Source organism: Cimex lectularius, unplaced genomic scaffold, assembly GCF_000648675.2.
Source record: "Cimex lectularius strain Harlan isolate CLEC.00 unplaced genomic scaffold, Clec_2.1 scaffold179, whole genome shotgun sequence".
In the NCBI taxonomy this organism is placed as follows: Eukaryota; Metazoa; Arthropoda; class Insecta; order Hemiptera; family Cimicidae; genus Cimex; species Cimex lectularius.
Window position 1 is genome coordinate 442749 of NW_019392757.1, and position 17211 is coordinate 459959.

General features: G+C 31.7%; 1 protein-coding gene across 1 annotated transcript in view; it reads left to right on the forward strand.

The window, feature by feature from the left end:
* Positions 1-4098: 4098 nt before the first annotated feature.
* LOC106671065 overlaps positions 4099-17211 on the forward strand; it is a 28089-nt gene continuing 14976 nt past the window's right edge. Inside the window, exon 1 of the mRNA XM_014401862.2 lies at positions 4099-4179. Coding sequence (XP_014257348.1) covers positions 4156-4179 — 24 coding nt within the window. The 5' untranslated portion in view covers positions 4099-4155. The remainder of the gene's footprint in view (positions 4180-17211) is intronic.

Here is a 17211-nt window from a genome sequence, read left to right on the forward strand (position 1 = left end):
GAAGTGCAACCCAATTAAGCTCCAAAGAGTAAAAACATTTCAAAATAAAGCCATAAGAATAACTGTAAACGCCAAATGGATTTCGGATTCAGAATAGGCAACTGCACAGAGACTTGGAACTACAAAGTATCCGAGAATTTATAGATGCTTACTCACATCACAAATTATGAGATTTACTTGTTTTGATAAGAAATAATGCCTTATTTTTGCACCACCGCCGGGCTTTCGACGATATATTCCGACTTCTTCAGTCTATAGGCACTATTCTTACATTAATTTTCATACATATCGGTATATCACAGATGATTGACAACTTACAGGAACTTACTCAAAACGTTAAATTATTAAACATGTTTGTACAAAATTCCATCGCCAAACTATACTAGTTTTTAAGAATATATTTATAACAACAAAGGGCTTGTCTTGATCTGCCTGTATTGTAGTTGTTGCTCTCTAGATTTTAAATAATGAAGAAAAAATATAAACATTTATTTATGTACTTATTTATATATTTATTTATTAAAAAACAGGCTGTGTTAAAATATTAGTATTGGTGAGAAAAAGAGGTAAATCCGTTGTGGCAGTGTGTATTACCTCCCACCAAAGGAGAAAACCTCAAAAGTTTAGTCATCGCCCATGTGATATATATATATATATATATATATATAGGTACATGTTAAGTGTAGTTGTTTTATTATTTATATTTTTTATAGTTCAGTTTCCTATTTATATTGTTGAAATCTAGTATAGTTTGAAGATGAAGTTTTGTTATTATTTGACAAACTTATTTAATAATTGAACATTTTGAGTAAGTACCTGTAAGTTGTCAAGTATCTGTGATATACCTAGGCAAAATGATTATTCTGAGATAGTGAGATGCGGTCTGGTGTGACGTAGGTTTTAGAAAAACATTTTCTTTGTCGTGTCAATGTGTCGATCTTTATTGAGATCATCTTTAGGTCCTGGGATTTATAAACATTGTTTAAATTTTACAAATACATGTAGGATGTGTGTTTGTAAAATTTAAACAATATTTATAAACCCCAGGCCCTGAAGATGATCTCAATAAAGATCGAAACGTTGGCACGATAAAGAAAATGTTTTTCTAACACCTACGTCACACCAGACCGCATATCACTATCTCCGAATGATCATTGGCTAACGGTGACTAAACACCACCCATTCCTATGTATATGTAAGAAAATTAATAAGAATGTTCTCTGTAGACCCGGAAAAAAAATTGTCGAAAGCTCGGCGTTGATGCAAAAATAAAAACAATATTCTGACCACAACCCTAATCCTAAGTAACTATTAGAAAGGCTGGCCAATTCCATAGAAGATCCTACAACTTACAGTGCCATCTGCATTTTTTTGTTTTATGAGTTTATAGAAGTCTTGCTCTTATTTCATAAATATTTATAATCTATAAATACATATAATAATTAATTTTGAGCCGGTAATAAATAAATAATGAGGACGATGAATAAGAGGGTTTATATTGATGAACCCAAAATATAGAGAGTTTAGATAATTCTCTCTTTATAGGGAGACGGCTAATATTTTATATCAATTATTTCCATCAATACCTTACGCTATAATAAGGATATTGATAATAAACAGTACAAAAGTCCGTGAATAGAAACATCGAAAATAAGCTGCTTAAAATACTATCATATAAATCAATAAAGTTGACAATTTAAAAATGTTATTTATTAAAAACAATGCAGATTTTTTGTATTCCTTCTTGTCTTTTCCCTAGTAAGCAAAAGCACATTAATACTTGTCACAGCAGTGGTAATGAAAAGCGAAACATTTTATTTACAGCTAAGGAAGAATGACACGAGTAACAGTTTAGTGAATTTAAATAAAGAACTTTCTGTCCTAGACATGATTATTTGTTCAAGAAAGAATTGATAACCCAATAATTAGTTGTAGAGACCCTACACGTCACGGGCTTGTCAGGAGAAAACTTCTTTTATTGTGCCAGGAACAAAGTTTATTACTTTCCTCAAACACTTTTTGTAATGTATTTGTGTTCAGATAGTAAACAAGCAGAGAGATAATTCATACAGCTTTCATAGTATGCGTGTTTTACGTGTGCCCTCTTCAGCAAATATGAATTCAGCTGGTAGTCTTTTCGAAAGCCAATCTATTAATTTATTCCTTCCAGCTCGGGTTGAAACAATGCCTCGAATTATACTATTATACCATATTCCTTTTAAACATTTAAGTTAATAATTAAAATAATTTCATCTCAATCAAGACCTATACGGAAAGAATAATTAATTGCTAGAACTAACTTGGTCAATTGACCACTAAACCGTAAATGGATTAATATTTAATAATTAAGATTGACTTAATTCCACACCTTCATTTAAAATGGAAACTGAAAAAATATCTCAACTTGAAAAATCGCATATAATTTGTCCTATACAAGAAGAGCTTTATCAACAAAAATGGAAGCCTTTCATAAAAATAAAAACAACCTTTTTAAAAAACCGTCCTACAAAAATATGTCTACAAGTGCAACAACAATATTTCTTTATCATTTATTAAAGCGTATATACTTAAACTTTGCAGTTGAGGTCTTTAGATTTAACTATATACATTTTGTTGAGTGAGAATTTTATTTTGTGAATTAAACATAAAAATTGTATATGAATATTGTCTTGTGTTTCAGTTTTTATTTTTATTTATTTTTATTTTTTTTTTACGAGGGTTCCCAAGAGCAGAGGTCATATTGACCTCAGGGTGCCGTTGTTTTTGAAAAAAAGCCCATTTGTAAGTATGTCGGGTTCGAATGCAGGGCCGCTGGATTCGAACCAGGGACCTTTACCTTACAGTGATGAGCGCCGTGTCAAAGACTAAACCTTGCGGCCACCGACGCCCTCGTTTTTTTATTATTATTATGTATAATTTTGTTTGATAAACAATATGGGGGAGAGAGTGAGAGAGACAAAGAGAGGGTGAGAGAGTGAGGACAAAAAGAGAGGGAGAGATTGACTGATAGATTGATTAAACGTTTTATTTAACCACGCAAAGTTAGCCTCGTGGACGATTCTTCCACTTAACATGAGTTGTACAATTTATACATACTCCTTTGGTCTTTATAATTTATTTTACAAATGCATACAAGAAAAAAACGTTTATACATATTTGCTAAATAGTTCATAATAAGAAAGTTTTATGACTTCAAATTTATAAGATAATAGGTATTTATCTCTGTAAATAAAAATGAGTGATAATCAAAAGGAAAAAGAAAAGATAAACAGTAGATTTTTTAATAAGAATGTTTTGAGTTGACTTTAAACTAAATTAAAGTTTGAGGGCTTCTGTTAATTTTTATGTGAAGGCAAAAACAATGAGGATGGCATACCAAAAGGATCAAAAACGATCAAAGTACAAGCCCAACACCTTGCGGACGGTAAGAATATATCATTCCAATAAAGTGATTCATTCTTTTAAAAAGCTATGCTGTTCCAGATTTCCGTTAGTTTCATTATCATTACAAAAGTACGGCTTCAAGAACCAACCATTCGTTTAAAATGTCCCTAGCAACAAAGGCAATCAGCAAAATTATAGAATTATGTTAATTTTTGCGGTAGAGGTTGTTAAACTCTTTCTTCTTGAATTTAAGTTGCCCCTTTTTGTCTCTTTGTTTAGCCTGAACAAAACAAGAAAGACGATAGCTCAGACTGCCCAGCCAACCATTTCAATTTTCGCGAATTCACTGTGCCAAACCGTACGAACACGACAAATTATGAGTAAAAAAGAAGTTTATAAATTTACCGTATTTACAAGTGTTTAGCATATGAAGTAACCTCTAGAGTAGTTAATGAATATATCTTTATTAGCAAGTTGGATAAAGGGAAAAAAATATCAAAAACCATATTCTCGCAGTCTGTCCCCATGACCAGAGCTAATAAGTTAACGCTTAGAGGATGTCTCCCTAATCAATGCATCGTTAAAATTGGATCGATCCTATTGACCGTGACTAGCGTTAAATTACTCGAAGTCTTTAAGTATCTTCTGAGGGTGTACTAGAAGAAAAGGTGTGTTCCTAGGGGGGGTTGTGCTCATCCTTGTTTGGAGGGGAGCCCCTCCGCGGCTCGTCCTCAGACCGCAATTCAACGCACACCGCTCGCCACAACCGACATGTCAATACTCACCGCATTGCTCGTAAGTAAACAAAGTTAACTTGGGTTCTCACGGTGCACTGATTGACATTCCAGGATGTCCTCTATTCAGATATAAATGCCTTGTTCAGTGTCCAACCTAGCCCATGATGGGTCAGTAATTTTTTTAACCAACCATTTTTACATAAAAATTACCCATCTATTAGTACTATATGTCTTTTTTCTTTAATATATACGAAGTTTACAATTCGGAAATATGTTTTTCAATGCAAGAAAGACGTTCCTCATGGTCTAAAACCGTCTGAGAGCACCCTTCTTTTAAAATCCATTCATATTAGTCATGAACGATTACAAGCATGTTTCTTATTTAAGATCTTCAAATCCGTTGCATATAATCGCTGTAGATATGTCTAATCGTTCCTAAATACGTCCATTGTATTCATAATGACCAATCTAAACATAGGTAGCTTTTAAAGAATCTAATCTGTCTTCCACTATGTAAAATTGATACATGTGTACTTAAAAATAGTATTGAGGATTCATGCGTATATTGAATAGGGAATGTCGATGAAGATCTATGATCGATTAAGAAACAGCAAATTAATGGGTTTTTAAGATTTTTGAAAGTTTTAAAAGTACAAAATTAAATAATTTTAATGACTACATAAATACAGTATAAAAATAGTAACTACCTCTTTATTTCCTGCAAAGCCAATTGTTTTCAATTGTGGTTTTTTGTGTATATAATGAAAATTTTGAAAAAACATTTATTTGTCAGCAGTAAATTGTTTTCATAAATTAAGCTCAATGTGTAATTATTTTTTGATTATTCTTTTCTTCGTTTCATTGGTTCTTTTTATATTATTTTTTTGGATAATTTATTTTTTTTATTTCCATTTTAATAGAAACAGATACTAAATTTTGAAAGAAAAATAGTAAAATAATAATAACCCACTCTTCCTCTTATTTCTAAGCCCTTTTTTTAGGTATTTTTATAAAATATTAATTGTTTCTCGTTTCGAGATCTTGTGCCATTTTCAAGTACAGGGTTTATTTCTGAAAAATATTTAATTTTACATAATTTTATTTCTTAAATTAATACATTTTTATTATTATTTCGTTATTATAACACTAAAGGTAAATATTATTAATAAAATAATTATAAAAATGTGTTAACTAATTGGCAACACTATTAAAACAGATATAGAGATAAGAAAAAAGTATTATTGATATTTAAGTTTTGGTTTTTGTTAAAAAAAAATTCAAAACAGACATTTTTAAAATAAACATTTTTCTTGTTCTAAAAAACCTATAAGAAAAATTTAAGAAAAGTTTAGTTTCTCTTCCTGTAAGTAAAACCGAGAATTTTAAATTCTTATTATTAACAAATTATGTACATACCATCACAAGTAATTTATTAATTAATACATTGAATTATATTTACACCGATCTCAACTATATATATATTTGTCGGGTTAAGCCATTTTACAAAACAGAAGTTTTGAAACCAATCGGGTTTTCACTTAGACAAATTTCGAAGTATATATTATTAAACTGTAAAACAAAAATTACATCGAACACATTTTTTACTTTTATATAAATCTATTATGCGTGTAGTCAACATGACAGAATTCTCGTACGCCCATCTGTCATCATGATGAATTAACAAACTCTTGCTTTACTCTAACATAAATCATATATCATTCGTTTTAAATATATTCATTTTATATTCCTGACTTCTGTCGGTTCCTGTTTATTATATGATTTAGAGACCAATAATTTTTGTCTGGTTCATTTAGGTTTTTGTCACAAGAAAAACTGCCCTCACTGTTTTCACATTCAATAATCACAAATCTAGTCAATGTATTAATAATTTGTACTGAGAAAAACTGAAACTTTGTAGTTTTTAACATCGCCCTAGTTAATTTTATATTTCTTTCACTATACTATCGCTGAAAAATTGTCAACTACTTTTGAGAAATAATAATGAAATCAGCGTCAGCAATCTGCTTGAAAAACGTAAACGTAGATAAATTGCGTACTCTGGTAATGAACATTTAATGCTCATAATCCGAATCACTGCCAAACCAGCTTATAAGTAGAACCATCCGTTTTAACTAATAAGGGATAATTTTCTTCGATTAAAGTAAATATTCGTTCAACGAAATTTTTAAAATGGATCGTGTGAAAATGTATGATTCTGTTTTCGAGTCTATGACGATATCTTAAACAACATGACTAAATTTCCTACTGTAAAAAATGATAGATTACAGTATACCAACAATCACAATATTTAAACAGCAAGGACAATATTTTAAGATTTAAACAAAATTAATAATTATAAAACGAAAGAAATTTCATGTTTATGTTATGAAATCATACGTTATCAAGATGCCATCTCAATTACCGGATAAAACCCATCCTGACGACATGCACTACTCACAATAAAAAACATCATACATTGTTACATTAAAATATCAGTTTTTATCCCACTGTAACAATTGTATAGGAAATTTAAAAACTATTATCTAAATTATCTGTAATATAATCTCATTTTCACTTAATGATGACTATTGATTAACAATAGCTTTATTTTTAGTTTTTACTTATCATATATTCGCTTATGGAACACTACGATTATTGCAACTGGCGCTGTAAATAGAAAGACACCGAAGTGCTTTGACAGTTTTTCATTTTCAGAGCATTAAGATAAGAAATTGTGACATATAGCCTTTTTGTTTTCATTTTTAAACGGGCATTTGCAACAGCAGAGGTCATATCAACCCTCGGGGATACTGTGTTTTTGAAAAAATGCCTATTCGTAGATATGTAGTGTAGACCTTACAGTGATGAACGCCTAATCTGTTGCGGTCATCATGTTGTCTGTAAGATGTTGAACCAGCAATTTGGTCATTAACGATCATTTTGGCCTATCCTCACTGAGTTGGTCTGGCAAACGCTTTTCGACATGTTGGCATCTTCAGTGTTCTTTTTCACAGACCAAACAAGGAAGAATAAGCAGACCAAAATCAACGGTTCTGATTTGCAATAAATATAATTTTGTATGTATGTACATGATTTTCTTTCTTTTATTATATAAGTATAAATAAAGGTTGAAAATTATGATCGCCAACTGCTTTGTTGAGAACATAATATGTTTTCAGTATATGTTTTGTTTGTGTCGTTTTTGTTAAGAACATTTAAAGATTACCGCACCTGAGACAAAAATTTTTATAAAACACATAATGAGTACAAGCATTCAAGCCTTCCTGATTTGACGGAACGGTTTGATTTAGTTAACAACCAGTTCAGTAGTACTGAAATGGCAGAACATCTGCTCAAAGTGTTGATCATCGTATTCTAATAGAAAAACATTGTCATTTAAAATCCTATTCGAAAGATAAGTGAGACAGTTTATCTTGCCCCATTTGGCATAATATGCAGGATTTATCTGTAATAGATATCATTATACTAGATGATGGTGTTATAGTTTTTTCTAAAGCAATATATTTTCAATGAAAACTACGTGTTACAGTGTGCGACTATTTGCATTTTATGTGTTATGTCGATCGACTCTTGCACACAATTATACAGCCCCTTTTTTAAAAGATCCCGACATAAAACAAGTAAGGAGATATTATATGTTGAAAACAGTCGGAATTATATTTAACCGCTTTTTCTTTCGATTGAGATAATAGAAGCGGTGAGATAAGTGAAAGGATCCTCGGGAACGGCCTAAAACACGTTCTCCACAAGATTCTTAAACATGTTTATCAAGCCGATATTGCCTCGGCTTGAATTACAAAGTAATAAGTCCGTACCAATTTCATAGATAGCCCATAATTCCGAAGAGAAAAAAATAACACGAAAATAAATATTGAAAAATGTAATACATGTACATTCAACTTACTAACATCAACTCATAAAATTAAGTTTAATTGATTTTGAATTAATGTTTGTTTTGGTTTTTTGTGCCACTAATATTTTTAGTATAATTAATTCTCGAACCTAAATTATATTTGTCAAACAAAAATAGTAAAGAAATAATTAACTAAAAATCTTGTTAGGAACAAAAACTATAGAAGAAATTATTGCGCTAAAACGATTTCACTTTCAGGCTGGTTATAACTTATCAATAATATTTCTTCTGCCTAAATTGGGCTTAATAAGTCCATGCTTTTATTGCTTATAATTTTAGATGATAAATAAACAAAACAAAAGCTCAAATCCTTTCTCAAACATTTGAAAAATATATCACTTTCATCAGAACTATACAATGTTCTTCAATCAATTAATCTTTATGTAAGGTATTGGTTGAAATAAAAATGTCAGTATCACGAGAGGACTATTTCATTTCAACCAATACCTTACCTAAAGATTAATTAATTGAAAGAAATTATTTGGTCAATCGGACCACAAAATATAATTGATATGTCAGCCACATAATAATTTGTTATTAATCATTCAAGAGTTGTCTTATCCATATTCTCTTCAGTCGCCTACGTGGGAATTGTGGGAAATAGAGTAATCATATTTATATGTTTGTTTGATTTTGTAATTTAATACGAAAACTTCTGTAATATGTTTTGATGACGATCTCTGTGAATTGTGCCATCCTTGTTAAAAAGGGGCAGAAAAGTCGTAAAAACTTTTATTGGAAACTATAATCTTTGAATATTGGATTATTTGGCAGAATCAAAAACATGCCACTCCTACATCTAAATAGGTTTGAGTACGTATGTATATATCGAAAGTGTTGATTTTAATAGTAATTTTGTATGTAGGTGTAGGTAATAAAGCATTTTAAATTTTATAATTAATTTTAATAATTAATCTTAAATTTTATATGATCAGATCAAAAACTAATTTAATTTTTGGCTTAAAAGATTTTTCTTTCAAATGTATACTAAAAAAAGAAAATTACTTAAAAAATGTAGCAATTGTTATTGCTTAAGTGTCAATTGCTTCTAGAACAAGAGCGACTTCTGGCTCATTTGTTCGACCCATTACGAAACATCGGTTTTCCTCAGAGTGCCTCCGATGACTCAAGAATCGTTCCACTGGCACCTCTTCAAGTAAATAACGACCCCCTGACACCTTGCAAATAAGGCAATTCTTTCATGAAAGTAAATCGGAGAGAAAATTCGACTAGAATCTCCATGAAGATTTGAAAATCGTTATTTATGCACGCTGCTTGTTAATAATTGACGTATTCATAATTCGATCCATGCGAAAGTACTGACCGAGAGAGTGTAAAATAATCGCCAGCCGACATTTACTTTCCACTTGTCCGATCAGAATCAAGGTTAGTTCTAACAAGAATACCAAACAGGTGGCACATTCCTTCCAAACAGACAGATTCATACATTTTTTGATCATAAAAAAATATATATATATTTTTATACAACAATCTCGATATTCAAAATTTAAAGAAATGTTAACTGTAATTATGTCGTATTTTATCTCAACCAAAACCTTACATAAAAATAATAATTAATTGAAAGAAGTAACTTGGTCAATTGATCACTAAAACATAAATGGATTAATATTTAATAAGTAAAATAATTATCACTTCGCTCCCCGTGGCCACTTCATAAGTCGCTGAGAATCGAATCCTGATTACACGTCAATTGAAAATGGCAAAAAGAGGGAAAATTCGAACGGTTGTGGGTTGAGATGGAGAGTTGGTGTCCGAGAGGATCGAAGTCACGATAGCTCAAGTGATAGAGCAGCGGTGTATTTAACCGAAGGTCGTGGGTTCGAATCCTACTCGGACACTGACTTTTTTATCTCAACCAAGACCTTACATAAAAAGAATAATTAATTGTAAGAATTAACTTGATCAATTGACCACTGAAACATAAATGGGTTAACTGTAATATTTTATCTGCACAATTCAATAAGTCGTGATGTAAAATTATAAACGCAACATTTGTAATTATTGATCATTAAATGAGCTATTAGAACGTAATAAAAAGTGTCTGAATATTGTGAATATCCCTTGTGCGAAAACATAAATGTGCTATGAACAATTCTTCAGAGTTGATAAAACAGATAAAGAACATGAATGTACCTAATAACCGTGTTTTAGTGTCATTTGATGTTACTAATTTAAAGAATGTACAAGAATGTACTAAACTAATAAAACAAAAACTCGTGGAAAGAACTATATTAATGAATGATATAGGGATATATTAAATATATGCCTACTATCTAATTATTGTAAATTTAGTGGTTACCAATGGGGTCTCCTCAGTAACCTTGAAAAAATTATTTTCAAATCAAACAACAAATTAATAAAATCTGACCATTTTTTGAAACGCCATGTAGACGATATTTTATCGTCGATAGGACGAGAACACAGAGGATCTAAAAGAATTCCTCCACTTAATTAATTATTTACATCCTGGTATAACTTTTGTATTTTAAATAAATAAAAATGGTTATATAAACTTCTGTACACTTAAAACTGTCCATAATAAATAACGTAATTGAAATGGACGTATATAGAAAACCCAAAACTACAGATCCCATTAACACCTGCTAATTATAAAAAAAGAATTGCAAACAATTAAAACCTTGGCTGAAAACAATGGATGTCAAGAAATATTTATCGATAGGGTGTTGCTAAAAAGAATTAAAAAATTAAGTTTAAAAGAAGCAACAGTCGGACTCAACCACCCCACCAAAATGAATCTTTAGGTTTTCGTTACTTGCCATACATTGGGGAACTATCAGAACAAGTAGGGAAAATTCTTAAACGACGAGATGTTAGAGTAGCTTTTAGAGGCGCGTGTTTATTTTTCACGATTGTACTAATAAAGTGGAAATTATGTCTATCATAGAACTATTTTTATTTTTGAGATGCCCTATTTTTTATGTTTTACACAAAATCGCGTCCTTTTCTTTTTCTGGTGAGCTGATTATAAAAATTTGCTCTGAAAAATTTCCATAAACTCTCTGAAAACGATTCTACAGGTTCTATAATTTTGTGGGGTGATTCGCATATATCGCTTAAAAATCACGTCGTTTCTTAAGACAGATTTAGATAATGTAAGATATTAAGTAATCTTTTGTGGGGAAGCGTAAAGAAAATTAATAAGTGCGTGTGAAATTGCAGGACACACATGAAGTGGATACATGATGAAGAGAGAATGGAGAGCGGGAGGGAGAAGAAAGACCGAGAGAAAGAGAGAGAGAGAGAGAGAGAGAGGAATGAGAGGGATGGAGGAAAGGGAAAGAGACAGTGAGAGGGAGGGATAAAGAGAGATAGAGAGAAACAGGAGAGAGATAGTTGATAGTGTAATAATACATTTTTTATTACATAAAAATGCATATTTTTACAGAAAAAAACGATAGCGAGAGCAGAATTGAAACAAAATAAGTTCGTGCGAAAGAAGTGGATAAATGATGGAAAGAGTGAGAGAGGGTGTGTGTGGATGTAATACTGAAAAGAGTGAGAGAGAGGATGTGGGAGGAGATAAAGGGGGAAAAAGAGAGAGAGAAGTTAGTGAGAGAGAGTGATAGATAGATAGAGGGGAGATAAAGAGGAATGATAGAGAGAGATAGGAAAAATTGATAGGAAGCAAGAAAGAAAGACATGCAAACAGATACAATAGACATGCTAACAAACAGCTTGTGAATAATAACCCGTCATTAAAAAACCTTAAATTGGGCACACTAAATAGAAAAAAGATGTATGATTGATATTACCTATGAAAGCCTTAAAAGAAATAAGACAGATTGCATACACACAAAAAGATCTCAAAAACATTAAGAATATAATAAATATTTTTAGTAACGTGAATCAGATTCGGTTTTAAGTACGCGTATGTCCATAAACAAACTGGAAAACAGAATCAGAGAGAGAGAGAGAGAGAGAGAGAGAAAGTGAGAGAGAGCGAAAGAAAGAGAACAAGAAAAGGTAAAAAGAAATTAATTTTTTTAACAGCTTGTGCATTCGGAACAACATTAACGATGTTACTATTTTAAGCACAAGTACACGATGGGGGCCTTTATCGTTGAACAATAAAACAAACCAAGACCTAGTTGACAGTTTTATCACTTCTCCCAATGGTGTAATACCCTGATCTCCCCTTCGCCAATCCTCACAGTCGTTTAACAACCACTGCAATATTGATTAATAACAATTCTAAACTAGGTAAACGGAAATAAGCCTGTAGTATGTAGAATAGAAATATTAGATGAAGTATTGTTAAGTGATTGAACATTACAGATCACATTGTTTAATAAGTTTACTATGGGTTATAACGTTCTCAACTTCAAGCAAAAAAGCATTTTTAATTAGAACGTAACGTAAAAATACTTGTGCTTCGTGATTTACGCTCAAGTGATTAGAGCAGCGGCGTATTGAGCCAAAGGTCGTGGGTTCGAATCCGCTCGTGACGCTAACGTTTTCATCTCAACCAAGACCTTACATTAAAAGAATAATTAAATGAAATTATTAATATGGTCAATTAGACCACTAAACATAAATGGATTAGTAAAGATAATTTTGAATTCCAAAGACTCTTTATAATGAATTTAGGGTTTCCTTTGTTAAAAAAGAAAAAAAAATTCCCAGCATAGGATGGTTAAATGTGATCTAATCATATCACAAATCATATTTGTACATTCTGAAAGTATAAACAAAAAGATAATTGGTTTCTGAATAATCAATGCCAGCTCATGCAGAAGGGGACCTCACTACGTGTGAGAATGTCAAAATGGAACAAAAAAGCTTCATTAGTCGACGGTCAAGACAACAAGGCCCTGTTGATTAATCGAATAAAATCTCTACTTCGTTTTTTGTTAAAACGCTGGTGGACTCCTTTTTCGTCTCATGCTGAATTATGGTAGAAAAAAGAGTTTTAATACGAATCTTGAAGGATGAAGCGGAGAAAATATAAAAGGATTTCTAAAACCAGTAGGAATTGTAATAAATAAATAATATCCCATCAAAGGAGCAAATTTCTTGAGATCCACCCTATCCGGCATTATTTCACTGTGTCTATCGCCGTTTCCTTCGGTGTCGTGGTTCTTCTTTTGTGATTTGTGCCAACTGCTGGACTCCTTCCAATTCTCATGAGCACCAACGGCCGTTCTTCGTCGATTTCAAAACAGAAACAGGTTTAGGTGTTTTTTTTAATTTCTTTTTTATTTTAGGGCAAAGACTGAACAATAAAATCACCTTGTTGCCGACAGACGTCCCTCCTCACCATGTCCAGTCTTCTTAAATGCATCAAAATTCACAAAGTGATGAATGACTGATTCGTGCCTTTTCATTAGCTGACGACTAGTAAAAGTAGAAAAAGACAGTGAAACTTTTAGAATGCCAGATAGAGTATTCAGGCCGTGTTCATCGATTTCATTGTGTCTATTGAGACTAACTACTGCGTCCCATTAAACGTGTCGCTGGCGGCATACGATTTTTTGTTTTCACTAGCCCTCACTTCTGTAAATATTTAATTTTTAAATTATTTCTATGATTACCAACTATTTCTTGTGAATAACAACTGCCAGTTAAAGATTGATGTAAAATTAAAGGCAAATACACCTTTAAAAAATTATTTTTTTCTTTATTTATGTTTTGACTTCTTGAAAAACCGGTTCTGGCTATTTTTTATTGTGCACAACATAAATTAAGCTTAATATAATTTTTTTTTTATGACAATCCTTGATGATATTCCATTATATTGAAGTTTTAAATTTAATTAACAAAAATATTTGTTTTATTGTAAAAGGATTTAGAAAAAATGCAAAAGATTAATGCATTTTTATCCAGATTTAATGGGCACATAAAACGAATCCGAATTTGTTTAAAAAACGCGTATGCATCTTTTTTTTTTTTTTTTTTTTTTTTTTTTTTTTTTTTTTTTTTTTTTTTTTTTTTGTAAACTTCCAGTACATCCAGTCTGATTTAATACGATCCGGTTTATTTTCCTCTAAAACAATCGAAATGCAAAGCAAAGATTGGAATTCTTATTTTAAAAAAATGTACGGAAAAAATAAAGTAAAACTATGCATAAGATGCCCTTCAATTGTTTTTGTCCCCTAAGGTCCATTGGCAAGACACGGGTCTAATATTTTTCGACCTGGTATCAACAAGTAAAAGTTTCATTAAAATCGTTGACTTCACATCTCAAGCAATGCTTTGTCAGTAGCAATAATTTATAATTAGTTAATTAAACAAAAATAAGTAATGAATAGTCTCGCAGACACACTCAAACAGAAATTATGAAAAAATACAAAACTAAAAAACGCACAATTTTGCCCGACAAGTATTAAATTCACACCTTGTCACGCCAGTGGTTATAGTAATTTACCAGTGAAAAAAAAGACGTGAGAAAGCAATATTTTAATAATTAGTTCCTTTTAATAGTACTTTAGTAGTAGTATGTAAATAAAAACATGCATAAATATTTTCAAGATTACATTTATACTTGCACAGATTTACTTCACAACACGAAATAAACGATCTTGTAATTGTTGTGTTATTCTTTTAAATTTCCAAGGGCTGTGGGATTCGAACCCAGAACCGCTAGCGTAGGAAGTACGAGTTGGACGCCCTAACCATCAAGGTATTCTAAAATTAATAAAATTATTACAACCAATTGTCTTTTTGGATTGTAAAATATTTAAGTACCAGTGGAAACAAGCCAATTAAATTTCGATTTGGACACCTATCTGCCCTAAACTCTTTTGTGGCATACCAAATTGCTAAAATCGTAGATCGATGAGGCAATGAGTTAAGAATAAAACCTCGGTTCATTCGGATTGCGTTCAAAGACAGACGCATGCGAAAAAGGCAGAACTAGTAACCTAAGAGGTGTTAGAACGGATACTGAAAATTTTGGGCTAAAATTTGTATCAGAAGAAGAAAGCCTGTGAAGATATTACCAGGAAGACGAATAAACTGTAGAACATGTCCTCTGTCGGTGCGTAGGCCTATACAGGCAGTGACTCCTACTCTCTACACTAAAAGAAGAGGACTGAAGCATACATGTGGTAGTGTCGATTTACACACATCAGTTACGTGCAGTGTCGTGACCAGTCTGTGTTCCCGGCTACCATGATCTCACAGTGCCCTTCATTCACACTGGTCCGTGTTTTAACAGTCATGTGACATGCACTATAGCAACCTTTTCAGAGAAGAGCTTGTTATGATTGCTATGCACTTTGACGAAGAAGAAAAACAAACAATTTCTTTACGCTATCTCACGCGCCATGCTACAGTTTTATCTTCGTACGAGATACTTGCAAAATATTCATTGAAAATTTTTTGACGATTTGATGCCTTCCTCCTCAGAGGAAATGTGTGTTTATGGAAAATTTGGGTGTAAATTTTAATGTATCCTTTAATGATTTTCCTGTGTTTTGGTGAATTTTCATTCAAACCATTTCGCAACCGGAATCCCACAGTGAAATGAAAATATTGTCGAGAACTAATTTAAATTTCAAGGAGCTTCATCTAAAAGGGTCCGTCGGGTTTTTGAAGGTTGCGCGTCTGATGGGTGTAAACAACGTAATGAAAACAGAAGAATAAGTACATTCAAAAAGTCGGACGGATCACGTGCCGGTCACGTCACTGATGTGTGTAAATTTTGTAAACCTTTGGGTTAGGTAAGCATCCTTAAGCTTAACGAAGACCACTAGGCAGTGTTGGCAATTGCTCAGTTAACCAATATTGGTTGCGGGGCGCAAATGCGTAAATAGACCGACTCCTTTTAACCTTAACCTTATTAGAACACAAAAAATATGAATTTTTCAAAACAACGGTGTAATTCAATACCAATAATAAGTATCTTAATACAGTAATAAATTATAATAAGTAGTTAAATTATTTGTCAAAATGTGAGTTTTGAATCAACTGAATATTGGATTATAAATTGTCGAAAATTTGAATGATATCCGCTGAATATGACGTAAAGCAGGACGTGCGTGATCACATGATCAAGGACAAACAGGGAAAATAGATGGAGGCAGAGAGGGTCAGGAAATACCAAACTGGCAACAGTCAAAATGGATTAACATTGAACCGAATTAACCCCACGGATTATTTGGCTATCCAAGATCGGGGTTGGGTTTCGGTCGAGTTAATCTCTTTACGATGAGTCGTATATTTGACATTAAAATTGAAACGACTTTTCCGAAAATGATTCACATAAAATAACTAGAATGGGTTTCCCACACGTCAAATCAATTCCACTCAAAACTGAGAGGTATATTTGCATAATAATATCATTTATTTTCTCGTAAATTGTTGATTTTGAAATCTCTGGGTGAATGAGCCTGAAAAAAAGTAGTGGATTAAAAAAATAGGATCAACGACAGAGAAATTTGTGATGTCACTGTGTTATCCCACTGGAATAAAACAAGTTGAAAGTTTCTTGTATAATATAAATCAGGATTAAACTGCACAGTTACGCTGAGAAAACTTCAGAAATAGTTATTCAATACTCCCCTTTGTCTTCATAATTGACGATAACTATATCAAATTTATGCCATGCTATAAACATGGTATAATTATATTTTATTTTTCTGCTTAAAACTAATAAGATATATTGAACATAAAAGCGTGCAACGATCAAACTACTGACACAGTTGATCAGACTTCACACCCCAATTGTTTAACGAGATAATGGACAGTGATGGCGTCTAGAAAAAAGTTACTAAAACATGTAAAATTATTCAAGAATCACTTTCTTTCAGACAGTCGAAACTGTGTGACACGGTTCGTGCACCGATCAAATTTCGTTTCATTATAAATTAAAATTAATTAAACATCTGCGGAATATTAATAAACTAAAACAATCATACAGTTTCAAGGGTTTTCAGTCAAACGAAAACAACACAAATTATTCAGAAAGGTGTTGTTATTTTACGCCAGAATTTTCTTTCATTTACAATTATTATTTCCGACTTTTTCATATTCATGTATTACTTAATGTATTAGCTCAATTATGTTCTTTATTGTCACATATTTTCTAAAATAACTCACAATTCTCTCGTTTAATGATTTGTTGTTAATACGATAATGAAATTGCAAAAATTTTACTTAGGTGCTTACTAAACT